At 41.0% G+C, this 21328-nt stretch overlaps 1 protein-coding gene across 1 annotated transcript in view; it reads right to left on the reverse strand.

Moving 5' to 3' along the window:
• kcnh3 (potassium voltage-gated channel, subfamily H (eag-related), member 3) overlaps nucleotides 1-21328 on the reverse strand; it is a 546526-nt gene that overhangs the window by 48185 nt on the left and 477013 nt on the right. The window contains exon 12 of the mRNA XM_048598723.1: nucleotides 5613-5827. Within this exon, the coding sequence (XP_048454680.1) occupies nucleotides 5613-5827 (215 nt within the window). The remainder of the gene's footprint in view (nucleotides 1-5612; nucleotides 5828-21328) is intronic.

The raw sequence follows: 21328 nt of genomic DNA on the forward strand, positions 1-21328 counted from the left end.
GATAACCATGAAACCATTGTTAATTGTTGGAAAAATCCATCTGGCTCATTAACGTTCTTCAGAGAAGGAAACTGCCATCCTTACCTGGTCTGGCCTATAACAATTCTAGACGCACAGCAATGTGATTGACTCTCAATTGCCATCTGAAATGGCGTAGTAAACCACTCAGTTGTATTAATCGCTACAAAGTCTTAGCAAAAAAATGAAACCAGACAACCAGCTGCCATTAATCTAGGCACCGATAGAAACAGCCCTGTCAAACTCTGGAAAGTTATCCTTACTAACATCTGGGGACTTGTGTCAAAATTGGAAGGTCTGTCTCACAGAATAATCAAGCAACAGCCTGATACAGACATACTCATGGAATCATACCTAACAGACGATGTCCCCGACACAACTCTCACCGTCTCTGGATATGTCCTGTCCAACTAGCAGGACAGACCCAGCAGAGGTGGCAGCACAGTGGTATACACTCGGGAAGGAATTGCCCTGGGGATCCTTAACATTGACTCCAGACCACATGAAGTCTCATGGCTTCAGGTTAAACATGGGCAAGAAAACTTCTGACTGATTGTCCATCCTGGCCTCCCTTGGCTGATTAATCAGTACTTCTCTATGTTGAACAACACTTGGAAGAAGTGCTGAGGATGCCAAGAATGAAAATTGTACTTTGGATGGGGGATTTCAACGTTCACCACCGTGAGTGGCTCAGCAGCAGTACTACTGATCAAACTGGTTGGGTCCTACAGGACATAGCTGCTAGTCTCTGCATTTAGCCCTGTTATTCCCCGACCTGAGAATTCTCAATGAGAATTGCATATTGGGACCCTGCAGAATCCCTGACTTTGGTAGGAATTGCTCAGGAAATTGACACCCTCCACCACCCTGGGACCTGGCACCCTCTCGTCCTGCAGGACCAGCTTGCCCCTATTGTTGAACAAAACAACCTTCCTCTCCCCATGTGGATACAACATTCCCCAGCCATGACAACCTACCCAAAACACTCCATCACTTACTTGGTCTCCTTCCCACCTTTTGTCCTTGTATCCCATCCACTTAGCATCCTACCCTGCTAGTACAGTAACCACATTCTTATCCTTTCACAGGGGCTGTCAAAGCGGCTGTCTGTGATGCTGGACATTTATATCAGAGAATACAGCAACCACTGTTGCGGCAAACTACTATGGCAAACCATTGGTTCGATTTTCTCAACTGTTCTGCACTGTGTAGGACCTGGCCCCACGATCAAAACTGGCTGCTGATTACTTCAGGAACTAGCCAGATAAAGTCAGTCTGGAGCTGATAGGACATTAGAGGAAGTGATGAAGCCTGCCTCATATAAACAGTTAACCCATCCAGAGACACAATGTCTAATTTGTCTTTGCCTGCAAAATGTTTCACAGGAACTTGAACACATCTTTCTCTGGAAACCCAGAGACGTCCAATTTTCACTTATCTCCAAAGAACCATGAAAGAAAACCTATTAAGATAGGCAACATGTGCATCTTTAAGGACTAACTTAAACATGTGATTCGCTTCTTATTATTCTGTCAATAACCTAAATGCTTGCTTCATCTTACTTGTGTGTGTTTGTGTTTCTGTGTTTGAGGGAGTAATTTTATTGCTTTTACATTTCAGGGTGTTTTGTCAACAGTTGTTTACCTTATGCTCTGATTTAAATGTACCAGAAAGCCTGCCTCATGTCTAACATTAATTTTTAATATGAACCCTTACTTTTTTATTACTAAAGGTAATTCAAAAGATTTAAAATCCCATGTATGCAGCTCATTGCAGATAGCTGAGGGATGAGGAAATTTATCATGTCTCTCTACTGTCTGTAACACAACAAAAACTCTGGTGGGAAAGGATCTCCATCCAGAACATGGCCTAGAACATTTACTGCCTGTTGCATGGACTTGTTCATGTTGGTGCAAAGACAATGTGAAATTCACGTGTCAGCTGGCAGGTCTACAGACAGCGTTACACACTATGTTTGTTGGCTGCACAGCCTTTGGGACAAGTGGAAAATCAATCAATGGTAGTCAGCATCTCTGAAAGGAGATATAAACCTCTGGTTGTAGACACCAGACAAACACCACATGTGGAGAGAAACGGTTGTAAGAGGAACAGAATAACCAGGCTGTCCCTCCAGCATTTGGCCAGCACCAAGGGGAAGAATTCCTGTTTCCCCCTTGGGGTCTGACACCCAGGAAGTTCACCAGGTATTATCTCCACTGCAAGTAATACAACATTGCAGAGGATCTCAGTGCTGGAAAGCTAACTCCCAGGAGATGGATCCAATAATTCAGTGACTTCATCAGTGCTGTAAAGATAAGAATTGTACCATGTACTTTACAGGATAGCCCAAAGGAAGGATTGTCACATGAAGATAAATCAATGTTTATGGACCCGGGGGGAATAGTGTGGCACAATTGATATCACATGCTGGCCTTACTGAAGAGACCTCAAAAGCCGACTTAAGTGTCTATTCTACTGAATGGGCTGCTAAGGATACATCAGGAACTTCAAGTTACATAGGGAAGGCTGTGCGATGATTCAAGGCATTGAAGATTGCAGTTTCAACTGTGTTGGGGCTCTAAGCTGCACACAATCACCTAGGAATACATCTTGAAGGAGAATTAAAATAGAGCACAAAAGACAGGCATTAAGATGTTTGTGTTATGGTAATATTCGATTCTTCCTATTGTACATCTATGGAAGAGAATTGTTGGTGCAATTTTTTCTGGATTTATTGTTGATGTTTTTAGTGAGAATAATGCTAGCTGAAGGAAAGCAATTAGGTGATGACAATGAGGACGATGGTAATCAGTGTAGCCTAACTACTGATGATTTTGGGTTAGAAAAGATGGTTCATATGAAACGCTCTAAGATGAGTATGACCTGTCATGAGCCACGTCGTGGGGGAGATGTTTTTTGCAAAGAAGTAGACTGTCATTGATTATCTGTTTGGAATAAACGTAAAATAGACCATTCGAACAGGATGAATGAACTAATAATGCCGTCAGGATACTGAGTATAAACCAGTGTGATGCACTTTCTGTCAGCTGAACTTTCAGAGAGTGGAATAATTTCCATTGCAAAAGATGCTAGGATGAAGGCAGGGAATATGTATGGTACTGTGAGTGTAGTTTTCTGTATCCTACATTCTGCTGAAGTCAGAAATTCCTGAGTCCAGTTACATGCTGCTGCCACTTTGAACGGTCCCTTATGTGGCCAGCTGTAGCTTGGAAGCAGTTCAGAGCCGTCCATGCCCTGGTTTGAGTCTCCAGCTGTGGTTGCAGTAAGTGACACAGCTTAACAGATCGCCTCTTTCGTGAAACAAAGATACAGGAGAAATTGTTCTTCAGCGTTGCTGAGCTATTAAGATTGCTCCCACTGTGAGAATAGCCTATTGCTGGTGAATGCCCTCCTTCTCTCCAACTACTGGTGTCTTCTTTGCTGCTTCTCAGCGCTGTGATTAACATTTTAAATGGAACACTTTACAGAGTCCTTGCTATCTGTTGGTGCTGTAATATTCTGGCTGAATTCATCACATGTTATGCCAGACAGTCCAGAAAAAGGGTTCAAAAACAAGGAAGAGCCTTTATTTCAATATTAGAATGAACATTTTAAATGCTTTGGTGCACCACTCCCTGGAGGCCTATTGACAAATCCTGATCCAGTAAGGTGGGTCAGTGCAGAATGGGTAAATGCAGACCATCTATCAAATTGGCTACTTGTGCCTATAATATTGTTATGGTGCAGTCAAATGTCTACCCTAAAACAAGCTGTCTGACTTAAAATGGCTAGAGAATCTTAGAAGATGCGCTTGTGGAGGTTCAGACATATTTTTATGTCAGGTAATATTGCAAGTTTGGCATGTGCTATAACTGATGAGAGAATTTGATGCTGCATCAGAGTTTTAATAAGGAAGATCATATTTCTGACATGTCTTAATGTGGATAAGCAGAAACAAGATCACCAAAAATTGTAAATTAGAAAAAGCAGTGCAGCTTTAGCTGGATTGAAAGTGTTAATACTCACTGGGCTATGTGCAGTGATGGTGATGTTAACTGACCTATCTGTGAAATTAAAAAATACAGTCATTTCAAGGGGTTATCAAAAGCACTTTGCTAACCTCAAAAAAAAAGGCAAATCTGAATCATATTTTTTGGGAAACACATGTAATCCCTTTTCTCTTTCTGAAATTTCTAGTGAAGGTGAATCTGGTGGCATGAGAACAGCACAAGGGATTTCATGGAAGCTTCTCATTATAAACCTGCCACGTATATTTAACTCTCGCTCTTAATAATTCATGAACCTGGACTCATTCAGCCTTCCAACTTCTATTTTTAGCAAGAGAAGCAATCCCTTCAGGAACTCGGAGCTGCTAGCTAGCCAGAAGAAAGGTTAAAAAATTGCCCACGTGCACAAATCCTTTGAGCAAACAAGCAGGCTTCAATTTATGTGCAGTCATGACTCTTTCAGACAGTTTGCAAACGCAAGGAAGGATTTACTCGAATTACTGAAACCGTCGTTCTCATTTTTTCTACTGCCACATATTGTTTGGGAGGTAATTACTAGAATCTGCAAATCAATTTTTTTTCCCCTTCCATGCTCTTGAAACAGTGGTATCAGCATGTGCAGAGAAGCCTGCCCTGTCTTGTGTTATTGATGAGGCTGGAGAGAAGGGAGAGTACATCCTGCTATTTTTAGCTCTAATATCAGCCAAAGTCCCTGAGAGACTTTCAGAGCTCCAGAACAAGCTGCTGTATTTTAAGCATGCCAGGTATTATTAGAAACAGTCTGTCAGTACTCATTTGAAGCTGAAATACCTTTTAATTCCCAACAGTAAAAGCTGTAGCACTGCACAATTATATGTTTCTAAATTTGGTTGCCTTCAATTTCCCAGACTAATCACATGAAAATCCTTCAGAAATGCCCTGTCTGATTTCACCACCATTATAAAAAATTGCCCTCCCCCCGCTCCCCCCCCATTCCATGCTGTGCTTGGCAGTGATGAATGGTGTCAGCCACATTTTGTAGTCCTCATGCTTCCTTTTGTATGAGATTTGCAAAAAAAGACAACTTTTATCTTTAATTTTTTTTATCAATTTTTCTTCCCTCCTCTCTGTATCAAAAACGTCTTGATTTTGCATGACTTAAAGAAACAATCCAAGGTGCTCTTCAGCTGGCTGTGAGGAAATGGATGCTAAAGAGAGAAGGAAGAGAGAAATTACACCCAATGATTGAAGGTGTGGACAAATTTGGAGGTTTTGACCAGGTCTGCAAAGTGGACAGGGAACTGGAGAGACCAAGTGGCTCGGGGTAGGGGACCCACAATGCAGGACCATCTCCTAAGAGCTTTTTGAGCCCAACTCTTGCTTTTTCCTTTCTCCTTAGCCCAAATGTTTCAAGGCCAACTCGGCCACCTCTGAGTCTTGTCTAAGCTGCAATCAACTATCTCCGCACCAACTGTGTATAGATTGCACTTATTACTAAACTGCGGAAGCTCAGGAATTTGTACCTCACATATTTTATAAATTGTGGGATTTATAAATTTGAAAAATACGCAAGAGTACACCTACGATAATTTAAGGGCATGAACTTACATCGGCATCATTCCCCACTCGCAGGTTGTACGTCAAGTCATGCTGAATGTCCTCAATGAATTTCTGCGCGTATTCAGGGTACAGCTCCAGTACTTCCCTCAGCCCCTTCAGGATAATATACTGCAGATCACAGTAGGTCAAAGCCTTCACGTTTGCATTGGTCTTAATCACTTGGTCCTTTGCCAAAAAGTCAGAGCCAATCAAGTCGCCTTTACCTGGATAGGTGAAGAGAAACCCCAAGTCAGTAATTTTCTGCAAGTGTCTGGGCCAACTCTTAGAATTTGTGCAAAAACAGAGGTGCAAGACACAAGGTTCACTGACTGAATTCAATCTACTCAAATTCTGGAGCCACTAAATATCTTATTATTTACGTATTTATTCCACTGTTACTGTGCTTGTGGAAACATCCATTCTTACTGAACAGCAAAATGTACTGTGAAGTTGTCGTTGATTCAGTATCAAGCATTTCATAGTGAAATAAAAATTTACAAGCTTTTGTTTAGTATTCAGTGCAGATGACACTTTGAATAAAACATGTCACTGGCTGACTCTTTGCCAGACTGTTGTAGTACAGAGGAATCCACAAATCCTTGTAGATAAATCACAAGATGTTAGCATGCAGGTATAAATAAATAATCCGGAAGACGAAAGGGAAGTTGGTTTTATTGCAAAGTAGATGTGGTATAGAAGTGGAGAATTCTTGCTAAAACTGTACAAGGCATTACGCAGCAAATAGTCTGGCAGCTGGCTTATTCTTTGAACTAATGTGTACACATTGCTTTTACCTTCGACTGATGTTCTCACTGCACATAGTAAGTGGGATTATTTCACATAGATTGAATGGTTTGGGTTTTCCTGACTTTGCTGCTTAATTTTGGGTGATATTGGGACAGGTAAGTGCATGAAGTCAATATGGAACCATTACACCAGCTCCCTGCCAGTGAGCACTACTTCCCGGACTCATCATAAGTATAGAATATGTCCAACATAGTTCGACAAAACCAATCAAGGCACCTAGTAACACAACACAGTGATGTGAGGCATTGGCATATCAGCAGTGTCTTACCAGTCAGGTGACACATGAAAGATGGCATTTGATTATTGGTGACAACAGACCTCCAGTTCTTCAAGTGAATAGCATCATTATCAAGGACTCTGGCATCTCCCTGGTACCACTCTACTGACCTTCTGGTATTAATTTGCTGAATGGCATCTTCATGTTCCTCATCTGAATCCTCATTTAATTCCTCATCTGGGAAGTCTTGAAAAGGAAAGGTGTCCTCATCTTCCAGTTTCCTACCTTTTGCACAGCCAAAATGTGCACTGCATGTCAAACAACAACGTTGAAGAGGACCTGAATTGACTGTAGAGTAGCAAGATAAGATTTTAGATTGAAATGAGAGAAATGGGTGGGGTGGGTGAGCTAGGTGGGTGAGAGATTGAGGTGCATAAGGGGGGGGGGGGTGGTGGTGAGTGGATGTCAGGTCAGGGGGTAATCAGATCAGTTTGGGATGGGTTGGAGTGTGGTCAGTTTGTCAGTTTATCAGTGAGGTAGTCAAGCCAGGTCAAGAGGGAATTGGGTCTGGTTCAGAGGATATTCCAGAGTTAGATGGTTCTGGTTGTGTGGAGTGAGTAAACAGGTCAGAGACTGGTGATTGGGAATGGGGGCAGGAGGTGATGATGAGTTGTGGTGTTGCTGAGGTATCAGACCAAGTTTTAAGCTGGTCAACACTTTTGGGTGCATTATGCAGGAAAGCACTAAGTAAGTGCTCACTAGTTTCCAACTTCAGTTGAGAATCAGGGACATTTCCAGAGGGCCTCAAGCGGGAGGCAAATTACCTAGCGCAAGTTCAAACTTTCCTGTGCAATTTCCACAAAGGCCAGTACATTTGCACCTCCACATCTTCTGCAGTGCTTCTAATTTTTGACAAGACAGAGTGCAGAAGATTTGGGCCACATGAATCTGCTGGCCTTCTGCTTAACTTACTATTTTAAAATTCTGAGGATGGCTCAGCAACTTGTATAGCATTACCAAACGAGCTGAGCAACGTAGAGGAAAAGAGAAGGAAAGTAATGCAAAATGAGACACACTGGGTTCCAGTCCCCTTCATGCATGTAAACTCTCCGCCATGTTGCCACCAAGGTATAATGGACAACATCAGCTTGATGCTTGTTACAGTCTTGGTCCAAACATGGACAAATATCTAAACTCAAGAGGGCAGGTCAGGGTGACTGCTCCTGAAATATTGGCAGTGGAGTATTCAGCGATGGAAATGCCATTGAATGTAAAGAGTTAGATTTCAGAGGGTCAAATTCTCTCCTGTTGGAGCCGCTCATTGCCTGGCACTTGTGTACCACGAATGTTAATGGTCACTTATCAGCCCAGTTCTGAACATTGTTCCCGGTCTTGGACATGCACTGCTTCAGTATTCGGGGAGTCACAAGTGGTGCTAAGTATTGTCCAATCCTTGGCAAATATCACCACTTCAGACATTACGATAGAGAGAAGGTCATTGATGACGCAGTTGAAGATGGTTGGGCCCAGCACACAGTCCTCAGGAATTTCTGCAGAGATGTCCTGGAGCTGAGATAGTTGAGAACACCACCTTCTGGTTCAGAGGTGGGTTACCATCAACTGAGGTGCATTAATACGGAATCATGATTTGAGGACATCTATATTTCACTAAAATTGGTTGAATTTCAGTTGTAAAGGGAATGATTCATGGTGGAGCCTTCCTTGTGAATTTAAGCAACACATTTAATCATTAAGTTTTGGGAATTAACATCTGAATTAACATCTGCAGCTTGCAACATTCTCTCAACTGGATTATTTTATTAAAATGAGGTTGGCAATTCCACGAAAACAGCAAAGGTGGGAATTTGATATGACACCTATGTAATGTTATCAACGGTCACAGTAACTTGTAGGCTCTGGTCTCATTCTAGCTGGCAACATCAAAAAGACAATGTTCTGAAACAGATAAATAAGTAAATTAACAGTTTAAACTTTTATACCTACATCAGAGAAGGACAGATAAAAGCAGTTTCTTTGGCCTCCCTTTAAATACAGCATTTGCATGCAAATCTGTAACTAAAATAGATGCTCAGATTTTTTGCCAAGGTAAGGTTAGATTGTGATACTGTAGTTTTCAACATTAAAGATCTTCAAATTATTCCTAGGTCCAGATCAACTCTACAGAGAAATTTAAAGCCTAGTTTTTTTTAACTTTCTGTGTGATCTTGAAAAATACACTTTAACTTTCCCAGCACAACATTCCAATTCTTTAAAATCTGATTATTCACAGAATGCTTGTTGTTTATTTGTGGGACATTTATTCCATTAAGTGCTGTAGTAAGTGCAGTTTGTTGTTGAGAAGAAACAACTCTGGGGACATATTGTTTTCTGTGTGGCCACTTTGATGAAGTGGGACTGTTTTATTCATTGTTGCTGGCTGGCCAGCATTTTATTGCCTGTCCAAGTTGCCCTTGAGAAGGTGGTGGTGAGCTGCCTTCTTGAACCACTGCAGTCCACATGCTGTAGGTTGACACACAATGCCATTAGGGAAGGAATTCCAGGATTTGACGCAGCAACACTAAAGGAAAGGCAATATATGGCAAATGGCTTGGGGGGGATCTTGCAGTTGGAGGTGTTCCCATGTATCTGCTGCCCTTGTCCTTCTTGATGGAAGTGGTTGTGTGTTTGGAAAGTGCTGTCTAAAGATCTTTGGTGATTTTCTGCAGTGCATTTTGTAAATAGTACACACTGTTACTACTGAGCGTCGGTGATGGACCGAGTGAATGTTTGTGGATGTAGTGCCGGTAAATTGGGGGGCTTTGTCCTGGATGGTGTCAACCTGCTTGAGTGTTGCTGGAGCTGCACTCATCCAGACAAGTGGGGAGTATTTCAAAATACTCCTGACTTGTGCCTTGTAGATGGTGGACAGGTGCTGGAGAGTCCGGAAGTGAGTTACTTGCTGCTGTATTCCTAGCCTCTGACATGCTTTTGAATGAATAAATGAATGAACAAATGAACAAATTAATGAATTAGCTTTATTGTCACATGTACTCAAATGAGTACAGTGAAAAGTTTATAAGTTGCCACTTACAATGCCATCTTAGGTGCAAAGGTACCTAGGTATAGCTTCTTCGGTTACAGATTAGTTACAGTGTAACAATGTCACCAACACATGGCACCATCTTATGTACCAAGTACCTAGGCATATTCCTTAGTTATGGAATAGGGAAATGAAAGCAAAAAGTTATATTACACTATACACAGTACAACCGTAGCCACTGTGTATATGTGGCGAGTCCAGTTGAGTTTCTGGTCAATGGTAATCCCAAGGATGTTGACAGTTGTGGATTCAGTGATGGTAACCTCAATGAATATCAAGAGGTGGTGATTAGATTGTCTCTTATTGGAGATGGTCCCCATTGCCTGGCATTCATGTGGCATGAATATTAATTGCCATTTGTCAGTCCAAGCTTGGATATTGTCCAGATCTTGTTGCATTTGAACATGGACTCTCATTATCTGAGGAGTTGTGAATGGTGCTGAACATTGTGCAACCATCAGTGAACATCCCCACTTCTGACCTTATGATGGAGGGAAGGTTATTGATGATGTAACTGAAGATGGTTGACCCTAGGATACTACCCTGAGAAATTTCTGCAGAGATGTCCTGACTGACCTCCAACAACCACAACCATCTTGAATGTATCAGGTATGACTCCAACCAGCAGAGAGTTTGCTCCTGATAACCATTGATAAAAGTTTTGCTGGATGCCCACCTTGGTTGAATACAGACTTGATGTCAAGGGCTGTCGCTCTCACCTCACCTCTGGAATTCAGCTCTTTTATCCCAGTTTGAACCAAAATGAGGTCAGCAGCTGAATGGTCCTGGCGGAACTCAAACTGGGCGTCACTGAGCAGGTTATTTCTGAGCAGGTGCTGCTTGACAGCGCTGTTGATGACACCTTCCATCACTTTACTGATGTTTGAGAGGAGACTGATGAGGCGGTAATTGGCCGGGTTGGATTTGTCCTGCTTTTTACGTACAGGACATACCGGGGAAACTTTCCACATTGTCAGGTAGATGCCAGTGTTGTAACTGTACTGGAACAGCTTGGCTAGGGGAGCAGGAAGTTCTGGAGCTCAAGTCTTAAGTATTATAACCAGAATGTTGTCAGGACCCATTGCCTTTGCGCTATCCAGTGTCTTCAACCATCTCTTGATTTCATGTGGAATGAATCGAATTGGCTGAAGACTGTTATTTAAAATGCTGGGCACCTCTGGAGGAAGGTGAGATGGATCATCCACTTGGTACTTCTGGCTGAAGATTGTTGTGAATGCTTCAGCCTTATCTTTTGCACTGATGTGCTGGGAGATACGAGTAAACAGATGACAAAGAGTGACAGAATACAGTACTAGGTTTTCTTATTTCTTATTGCTACTTTGGATCTTGTAACATTGTGTTTATAGCAATTAACTTCAGAAATATTTGGCTTTTTAGGTTTTCAAGGCCTTGTTAAAGCTTATTCATGAGAAATTTTGATGAGATTTGGATGGGCAGAACGATGATGTTGGGGAAGAGATAATAAGAAAAAGTGGGTGGGGAGGAAGTTTGTCTTACCTGATCCTTGTGGGGAATTTGCGGTTACTGCAGAGAGTTTTAGAGATGTCACTGATCAATTACCTACGGACCATTCACACAGTTACAGCCAACCGACTTTGTGCGAACTTTGCATATTGATTGGGTGGGACCCCCTGACTAATCACAGTAAAGATGATGGGAATGGCTCTTTTAGAGCAAAATAGGGTTAATAGAAGATTTCAATAGAAGTGGCCCACATTATCAACAATTTTATCAGAGTAAATTGGCAAAATTGTTTTCAGTAATAGGACTAGGGGTGTGGGTGTTGTGGTTATTGATCAGATGGCAATTGTCTAAGAACTAGAAAAGAGATGAGGAAATTCTTCTTTTGTGCAGTGAGTTGTGATCTGGAAAGTGTTGCTGGGAGAGCAGTAGGACGCTCTTTAATAATAAGATTAAAAGGAGAATTGGACAAATATTTGAAAATCTAAAATATGAAAGGCAATGGTGAAAAGTACAAGGTGTGTGAACTAATTAGAAGACTCTTTTTAAAGAGTGTGCAAGAAATGACAGGTTAAATGGCCTCTTTGCAGTTATATCCTTCTTTTAGAATTGGTGACTTGTACCGATCAAGTAGTTAACTTTTGCCGATTTTTTAAAAAATCAATTACACAAAAACCTTTCTGCACAAGGTGTAGAGCTGGATGAACACAGCAGGCCAAGCAGCATCAGAGGAGCAGGAAGGCTGACGTTTCGGGCCTAGGCCCTTCTTCAGAAAAATTTTTCTGAAGGAAAAGGAGCCCAGTTGTGCTAGAAATACAGCAATAAAATGATAAAATCATAAGATCATTATGTTCACTCAGTGAAGAGACATTGATTTACTGGAAGCTGAAGTGATTCAAAAAGATGGATATCCCATTAACATGTGGCATTAGAATATTTTTAACACTTTCAAAGCAAGAAAAGGATGTTGACAGAAAATCAAATTTTCTTTGTCCAGTATTTAATTAAAATCTCTACATTTTGATGATAATTATCAGCTGTAAGTGCTCTTAGAGGACAAGTGAAATGATTTTCCAGATACTTTTTTGTTGCACCACACCACTTCAAGGCAATTGAGAATTTGAAATCAACGACAATTTAAATTGTGCAACTGCACGCTTCATCAGGCATCAAATGTAGAGTCACGAGCATATAGATGAAATGCTTCCTCACACAATTAGGAGAGTTATTTGAGAGTGTAGCTTGCAATGGGTTAAAGACAAACAAATGCAAAATTAAAGCTTGTCTTAGCTTCATTTGATTTGCCCGTTGCTCTAATAACAAGGAAATGAAACTCACTCCGTGTTCCAAGTATTTATACCAATAAGCAGCTCTCCCTTCTTTTTTATGCATGTTGGTTAAGCTATATGAAAGACCAGAAGACATTTATTACTTAACTGGTGAATCTAGGGTTAAGCCAACTCCACTTTTATGGCATGGCTAAAAAAACATAAATTGGAGCAAATTATACCACTGAGTCAGCCATCAAAAATGCCATTTCCAGCTGTTAACATATAATGTTGATATCTTGCAGTTGTGCAGTAACAGAAAACAAGCAAAATATTAAATTTTGATCGGAAATACAGGTAATACATGTGCCCTGAAAATTTTGCTGAAATAGCTAAAGGTGAAAAAGATGTCAGCATTCTCAAAAAGTCCGACTGTGGCACAGTAGAAGTCAACAAAGCCAATAGACTGTTGAGCTGCAGCATCAAAGCAGTTGATCTTAAGTCATAGAAAATTACAATCAACCTGCATAATGCTCAGGTCAAACATCATTGCGTTCAATTCTGGTCACTGAGACATATGGGCAATATTCAATTACCAGAGAGAAGAGCCACAGGGTTGATCTCTAGCCGCAATACTCTCATTAGAAGGAACTAACGAAAATTGGGATATTTAGATCTGAAAGGGGAAATTCAAAGTGATTTTTTTTTAAATAAGTGTATAAGATTATAAACAGTACAAAAACCAGTATAAACATTTTAAACGAAGGAAGTAGAATAAGGGAGAGAAGGTGTGGGTTACAGGTTTAAGCAAAAGTTAGGACTGATGTTAGCAAGTCCATGTTCACACAAATATCAGAAAGAGACACTCAGAGCACTGGAGGTAATAACCTGGAATCATTTAATATCAATTTGGGGCTGTAAAGAAGGGGACTTAAGGATCATTCTATATGGGTGAATTCAAATGACCTAAATAGATAAAATGAACTTGTGATCTATTAAGGTGCAGGGCTGTCTTGTGATCTATTAATCTGTGTTGAAACATGGGCTGAAATATTATGAGGTCCTGAAGCTCGTGAGCTTCAGTGAGAAACCTGGAAGGACCACATGAGAAATCGAGTGAGACTTTTCTCAACATCTAGGGCAACAAGTTGTAATTTCCAACAGAGTTCCAGATGTTGAGAATGAGATATTCCCTCGGAAACGGTGAGATGTCAATGAGGGGGCATTACTTCTTGTTATCCCTCTCACTAAGACAGAATCCTACCTCATTAATAGACACATTCCCATTCTGCCACCTGCTGGACAGATACAAAAATGAGAATTCCCAACATGAAAGTCAGTTTGTTGTTTGCCTCTTGTACACTCAGCACCAACATCTCCGGGCTTGCTCAAAGCCAATGGCCATGTGTGCATCATGTCAATGAACACTGACACCCAAGTCACACAGTCTCTCTGCATCATCATGGCACATTTCCAATTCACTTCCAGTCCAAATCTGCACTGTTACACTGCAGTTTGGGAAACATTGGCACCTCTCATTACAATGCTTGACTCCCCGAAATGTGATAGCCCCATACTGAATGATGATAAGATGCTGAGCTACACCAGGCCTCAGGAAAGAGTAGCAGTGACTTAAAGATGGTTGTAAGATGGGATCTCCCCATAGAGTGGTAAGTTGTATGGCCTGGTTCTTAAATGGGGATTGGGGTACGAATGTGGAGTTGTATATGTACAGAGGTGTCAATCATGCCACTTCTGTGCATTGAGAATCACAGGTTTTTGGCTGCTTTGCCACTATGTAGACTGTGAAGGGTAAGTTCGGACTGCCAGCACTTGGCCAGGTACATGGCTGGGGTTCCAAGATGGCAACAGTATCAGAAATTATGTTCTATTTCAAGATATCCCAGCAGTAGCCAACAGTGAATGGTAGAATCCAGCTACTATTGAATGAATGGGGCACCATAGTAGGTTATTAATGAGGTGCATTTGAGACATTGAGGTGCAATGAGAAAACCCACTAGGGTCCATGGAGAGAAACCCTCCACGAAAATTGACAAAAATCACATTTAACTAAAACAAATCACGTGATTCAGCCCCTGGTTTCTCCATTCACTTATTTAAATTAAAATACTTAATGAATGAACATAAAGAGAAATAAGAGAGTTTGATTTTTTTAAAACAGTGGTCCTTATTTGCACGTCCCGTTACAATTCTGAAAAAGAATTGTTCAAAGAAAGTAAGGTGGGCATAAAACTGGCACACTCAAGTACAGGTGAAAGCATAAGAAATGTTGACAATTATTATTATATGCCTTTTAAAGGTGATTGCTTTTAATTTGCTCATTAAGATAAAGAGTGACTAATGATTCTGTCTTTATTTTGTTTGGATTCATTAAGCCTTCTTCAAAGCATAGCTACATGATCCAAAGTTTATCCAACAAATCAGCCAATCTGATAATTCCATTATCTTTATGAGATATCAGGCAAAGTGAGAGCCACTCTAACTATCACAAATCTCCAAATGTATTTACTCTGTTTAGATAAGAATTTAGAATATCTATTACCTAGTGGATATTTTGGGAAGCCTTTTATGATTAACTTTCTTTTAACACCCAAGGTACCAAATCAGTCTAAGCTTCACCAACGTTGCTAGAGGGTTGCCTGAACTGGCACTGGTGTCTGGTACTTTGACACAACTAGATACTCCCAAACAAAATCTCTCCAGAATTTGCAACAGACTGTTCAGAGTCCAAAATGGTCAATTTAAAGACTCAACCAAGACCTGATATGACAAGGACCCAAAGAGTACTTGAATGAATGGCACCCAAATCATTAATGAATCAAAGCTGTATATAAGATAAAAAAAAATTTGGAATAGTTTTCTTTCTCTTAAAAAATACATCAGAAAGTTTATGGGTCATTTGTTCAGTATCTCCAGATACGAACCACAAAAATCTCCCCTCTCTGTAGCTCTTCGGTATTTGATTCCATTCTGGCTCCATTGATGCTGTGTTTCCCAGCTGCTTACCTCCACTTGTTTGATCCTCATCCAGTTAGCCAGCTGACTTGTTTATCTCCTCAGTAGCCCCAGGCACTGAATGCCAGATTAGTTCCCAGTTGGTTAAGTACAAAAGTGTTTTTAATAATAATACAGACAGTGTTAAAAATGTAAACAGTTTGAAAGCAGATCGGCCATGATGTAACTGAATTTCAGAACAGGTTTGAGGTCTGAAATAGCTACTTCTGTTCCTATGTTCTGAGATGAACAACAGGCAGCCTTGATATTACAACCACTGTTCCAATATTTATATATTGGCCTTTTTAATCAATACAGTTGAACACTGACTAATTTATGTTCCGCCTAAGAACCACCATGTACACTTCTTATACATTGATTGTGTTAAGAACAAAGTATAACTTCAAGCTTAATTTATATTTCATATCTAGTATTAAGAAGGACAAGCCACAGTTTGTCATTTTTTGAGCTGTTGTTGGCGCCTTGGTATCAAGGAATCTGGATGCCTATTGTGTTTGCATGCATTTTATTGAGGTTTTATAACCTTGAATTGAAGAGCTGGGGAGTAACAATTCATTATATTAAAAGAAAAATAGAGGAAAAATAGGGTGCTGATGCCTATAGACAGATGTCCAGTGAGAGAGACAGAACAATCCAGAAAATAAGTCGGCGTGGTATGTGCCAGAAAATGAAGAGGTATGGTTAGTAAGTTTGCAGATGACACTACAATTTGAGGTGTAGTGGACAGCAAAGAAGGTTACATCAGAGTACAACGGGACCTTGATCAGATGGGCCAATGGGCAGAGGAGTTTAATTTACTTAAATGTGAGGTGCTGCATTTTGAAAAGGCAAATCAGGGCAGGACTTATACACTTAATGGTAAGGTCCTGGGGAGTGTTGCTGAACAAAGAGACCTTGGAGTGCAGGTTCAGAGTTCCTTGACAGTGGAGTTGAAGGTAGATAGGTTAGTGAAAAAAGTGTTTGCTTTTACTGGTCAGTGCATTGAGTACAGGAGTTGGGAGGTCATGTTGTGGCTGAACTGGACATTGGCTTGGCCACTTGTGGAGTATTGTGTGCAATTCTGGTCTCCTTCCTATAGTATGTTGCCACGGTTGGAGGGTTTGAGCGAGAGGGAGAGGCTGAATAGGCTGGGGCTATTTTCCCTGGAGCATCAGAAGCTGAGGGGTGATCGTATACAGGTTTATAAAATCATGAGGGGCATGGATAGGATAAATAGGCAAGGTCTTTTCCCTGGCGTAGACAGCATAGGTGAGAGGAGAAAGATATAAGAGAGACCTAAGAGGCAACTTTTTCACATAGAGGGTGGTGTGAGTATAGAATAATCTGTCAGAAGAAGTGGTGGAGGTGGATAGGATTGCAACATTTAAAAGGCATCTGGATGGGTATATGAATAGGAAGGTTATAGTGGGATATGGGCCAAATGCTGGCAAATGGGACTAGATTTATTTAGGATATCTGGTCGGCATGGATGAGTTGGACTGAAGGGTCTGTTTCCATGCTGTATATCTCTATGACTCTATGACTATTGGAAACTGAGTTTAACAAATTCATGGCGTTTGCTCTAAACTTAAAGGCAATAATGAGTTTAGTTTATGGTTTGTTTTGGTTATCTCAGGGAGAGATACCAGCTGATGGAAAATAGCATCCAGTGAATGGAAAGAAAATCACCTAAAACAAGCTAGTTACAGATGTGCAAGCCTGAGAGAGAAGTTTTGGGGCAGAGATAGTGGTGCATCTTCACTGAGTTTTGAGAATTATTAAGGATGGTGCTAGAATAAAAGGAATATATGAATTTGAATCCTTTTCTAGTGTATTGAAGTCTTTCTAACCCTTTGTTGTTATATATTTTATGATTATTTTCTTTTTCTAATAAATTTTTCATTTAAGAGTACACCAGCAGTCTCTCATGAATGTATTCAGTAACAAACCTCCACAGTTTAAAAAGAACAATGTTAGGATCTAACAAACCAGGTTTCACTTTGGGATCTGACCTGTAGCATGTCAACATCAGGTGGAATCGTAACAATTGTGCAAATTTCCAATCATAATATTTTGAAAACACACCAGTGTCAGTCTATTCTAAAACATATTTCACCAGTGGGAACTGGTTTTCCACAAGCTTCATTTAGCAGAGAGAAAAAAATCTATTTTCCCCGCAGTCCTCCCTCTTTTATTGCAAATCAGGTGTCCAATGGTGAAGATTAAAATTCTCGGTGTGATGTTCAGCTGGTCTGATGAGCTTTTCTTGTTGTGCATTGCAAGATCAAATTAAAGTGGTGGGGAAGAATGACTATTAGAAGGAGATGACTGAAAGCTGCAATAGTCAATTCAGGGGCAGATGATAACACAGCTTCCAGACAGCCTACTTTGTGGGTCTCGTGTGGAAGAGAAGCATTTATTTCATCCCTTAGGAATTGGAATAATGTTTTTAAGATTGCAAAGGATGGTGTTTAAAGAAATTCCTGATATTAACTAAAATATATCCATCAACCAACACTACTGGACTAACGTATCTGGTCATTTTCACATTTCTCACGTTCTCACATTGTGAACATTGCTGTCTGAAAATTGGGTGTTCAGTTTCTTACATTACAAAACCAATGACTTTTCAATAGTACTTTAACAACTGTAAACTGATTTGGGATGTACCAACATCATGAAGGTGCTGTACAATTATTCCTCCTCTCTGACAATGGAGCTTCCTTGTTCACACCTTGTACTCCATAGCATATGATAAATATGGTGAGGGTTTGAGCTATAGGGAGAGGCTGAATAGGCTGGGGCTGTTCTCCCTGGAGCGTCGGAGGCGGTGGGCTGACCTTATCAAAGTTTATAAAATCATGAGGTGTGTGGATAGGGTAAATAGGCAAGATTTTACCCTTGGGGTGGGGGAATCCAAAAGTAGAGGGCATAAGTTTAAGATGAGAGGGGAAAGATATAAAAGGGATCTAAGGGGCAACTTCTTCACGCAGAGGGTGGTGCGTGTATGGAATGACTGGGAGTCTTGGTCAGTCTAAGAAAACAGGTAGCTTTTCTGCACTTACCTCCTTGTAGCTGATGACTGAGTAATGCTGGGAATTGCAACAGGGATAATGCACTACAGGGATGCAAGTGTAGTTATCTTCCTTTTTCAACTTGTCTTGTTCCACCAGGCTGAGCAGAAAGTTCAGTTTTCTTACTTCAGGCTCTGGGTGTCTCAGGTTCTCAACTCACTGTTCGCATGTCACTGGACAATAATCCCAAATTACTTACAGACACATTGAACATTTAAGTACAATGTGTATTTTTTAAAAAAGAAGTCAAAAGATGACAGAGGAAATAAATTAAATGGGTCTCTGGAAAATCCCTATGTGAACACCATGGAATGTTGCAGTCGAAGAATGGTAAAGGAACTTCAGGCAGCACCACTTCAAATGGAGAGATGCTATTCAAAAAAAAAACAAAATGAGCTGTGATATCTTGTACCTTACAAAGATAATAAGGAGCTGATTACCCAACTCAAAACAGAAAACTATCTCCTGTAGGTTGTGTCCAATTGTGAACATGTTAAATGACCTGAAAGAAAGGTGGTTCTGTAAGAAAGACATGGTTCTGTTTTATACTTTCAGGGATACACATGAAGGTGGCGGTGGGGATCAGTGGTGGGGAAGGTGTTAAAAACCAACTGTAGCCCTTGGTTTCTGGCTGCTAGTGGATTGCTTGGCATTCAAGTTCCACAGTGCTAAGATGTGCTATGAAGGTCACACAGCTGAGAATTTCCACCAGACATCCCTGCATGTACAGGTAAAAAGATATAAAGTCTCTCTTTATGACTGCTAAAAATAAGGCATCAGCAAAACCAGTGTTATAGGTCATACAGCATGGAAACAGACCCTTCAGTCCAACTCATCCATGCTGACCATGTTTCCCAAATTAAACTAGTCCTGCTTGCCTGCCTTTGGCCCATATCCCTCTAAATCTGTCCCAATCATGTATGTGTCCAAATGTCTTTTAAATAGAACATAGAACATAGAACAGTACAGCACAGTACAGGCCCTTCGGCCCACGATGTTGTGCCGACCTATTATCCTACTAAGATCAATCTACCCTGCATACCCTACATTTTACTATCCTCCATGTGCCTATCCAAGAGTCGCTTAAAAGTCACTAAAGTATCTGACTCCACTACCACTGCCGGCAGTGCATTCCACACGCCCACCACTCTGTGTGTGAAGAACCTAGCTCTGACATCTCCCCTATACCTTCCTCCAATCTCTTTAAAATTATGCCCCCTCGTAATAGTCATTTCCACCCTGGGAAAAAGTCTCTGATTATCCACTCTATCTATGCCTCTTATCATCTTGTACACCTCTATCAAGTCACCTCTCATCCTTCTTCGCTCCAATGAAAAAAGCCCCAGCTCCCTCAACCTTTCCTCATAAGACCTGTCCTCCAGTCCAGGCAGCATCCTGGTAAATCTCCTCTGCACCCTCTCTAAAGCTTCCACATCTTTCCTATAATGAGGTGACCAGAATTGAACACAATATTCCAAGTGTGGTCTAACCAGAGTTTTATAGAGCTGCAGTATAACCTCATGGCTCTTAAACTCAGTTCCCCTGCCACGAAAGCCAACACACCATACACCTATCAACTGGGGCAGCAACTTTGAGGGATCTATGGACGTGGACCACAAGATCCCTCTGTTCCTCCACACTGCCGAGAATCCTGCCATTAACCCTGTATTCTGCATTCAAATCCGACCTTCCAAAATGAATCACTTCACACTTTTCTGGGTTGAATTCCATCTGCTACTTCTTTGCCCAGCTCTGCATCTTGTCAATGCCCCTTTGCAACCTACGCTGAACACAACTCCACCAGCTTTTGTGTCATTGGCAAACTTACTAACCCACCCTTCCACTTCTCCGTCATTTATAAAGATCACAAAGAGCAGAGGTCCTAGAACAGATCCCTGTGGAACACCAGTGATCACCGAGCTCCAGGCTGAATACTTTCCATCTACTACCACCCTCTGTCTTCTACCGGACAGCCAATTCTGTATCCAGATAGCCAAATTTCCTTGAATCCTATGCATCCTTATTTTTGAATGAGCCTACCATGAGGAACCTTATCAAATACCTTGCTAAAATCCATATACACCACATCCATTGCTCTACCTTCATCAATGTGTTTTGTCACATCCTCAAAGAATTCAGTAAGGTTTGTTAGGCATGTCCTGCCCCTCACAAAGCCATGCTGACTATTTCTAATCAAACTGTGCTTTTCCAAATAATCATAAATACTATCTCTCATAATCCTCTCCAATAATTTGCCCACCACAGAAGTAAGACTGACCGGTCTGTAATTTCCAGGATTATCCTTATTCCCTTTCTTGAACAAGGGAATGACATTTGCCACCCTCCAATCATCTGGTACTACCCCAGTGGATAGTGAGGACATAAAGATCATTGCCAAAGGGGCTGCAATCTCTTCCTCCACTTCCTGCAACAGCCTTGGGTATATTCCGCCTGGCCCAGGGCCTTATCTATCCTCATGTTTTTCAAAATTTCTAGCACGTGCTCCTTCCTAACATCAACCTGTTCGAGCATATCAGCCTGTTTCATGCTGTCCTCACAAATGTTAAGGTCCCTCTCACTGCTTTGTCTGTACCTGTTTCTATCCTCCGGCAGTTTATTCTGCATACGAACCACCCTCTGCGTGAAAAAGTTGCCCCTCAGGTCCCTTTTAAGTCTTTCTCCTCTCAACTTAAAATTATACTGTCTAGTTTTGAACTCCCCTACTCTAGGGAAGTATTCACCTTATCTATGCCTCTCATGAT

This window comes from Rhincodon typus, chromosome 7 (assembly GCF_021869965.1).
Source record: "Rhincodon typus isolate 14 chromosome 7, sRhiTyp1.1, whole genome shotgun sequence".
Taxonomy (NCBI): domain Eukaryota; kingdom Metazoa; phylum Chordata; class Chondrichthyes; order Orectolobiformes; family Rhincodontidae; genus Rhincodon; species Rhincodon typus.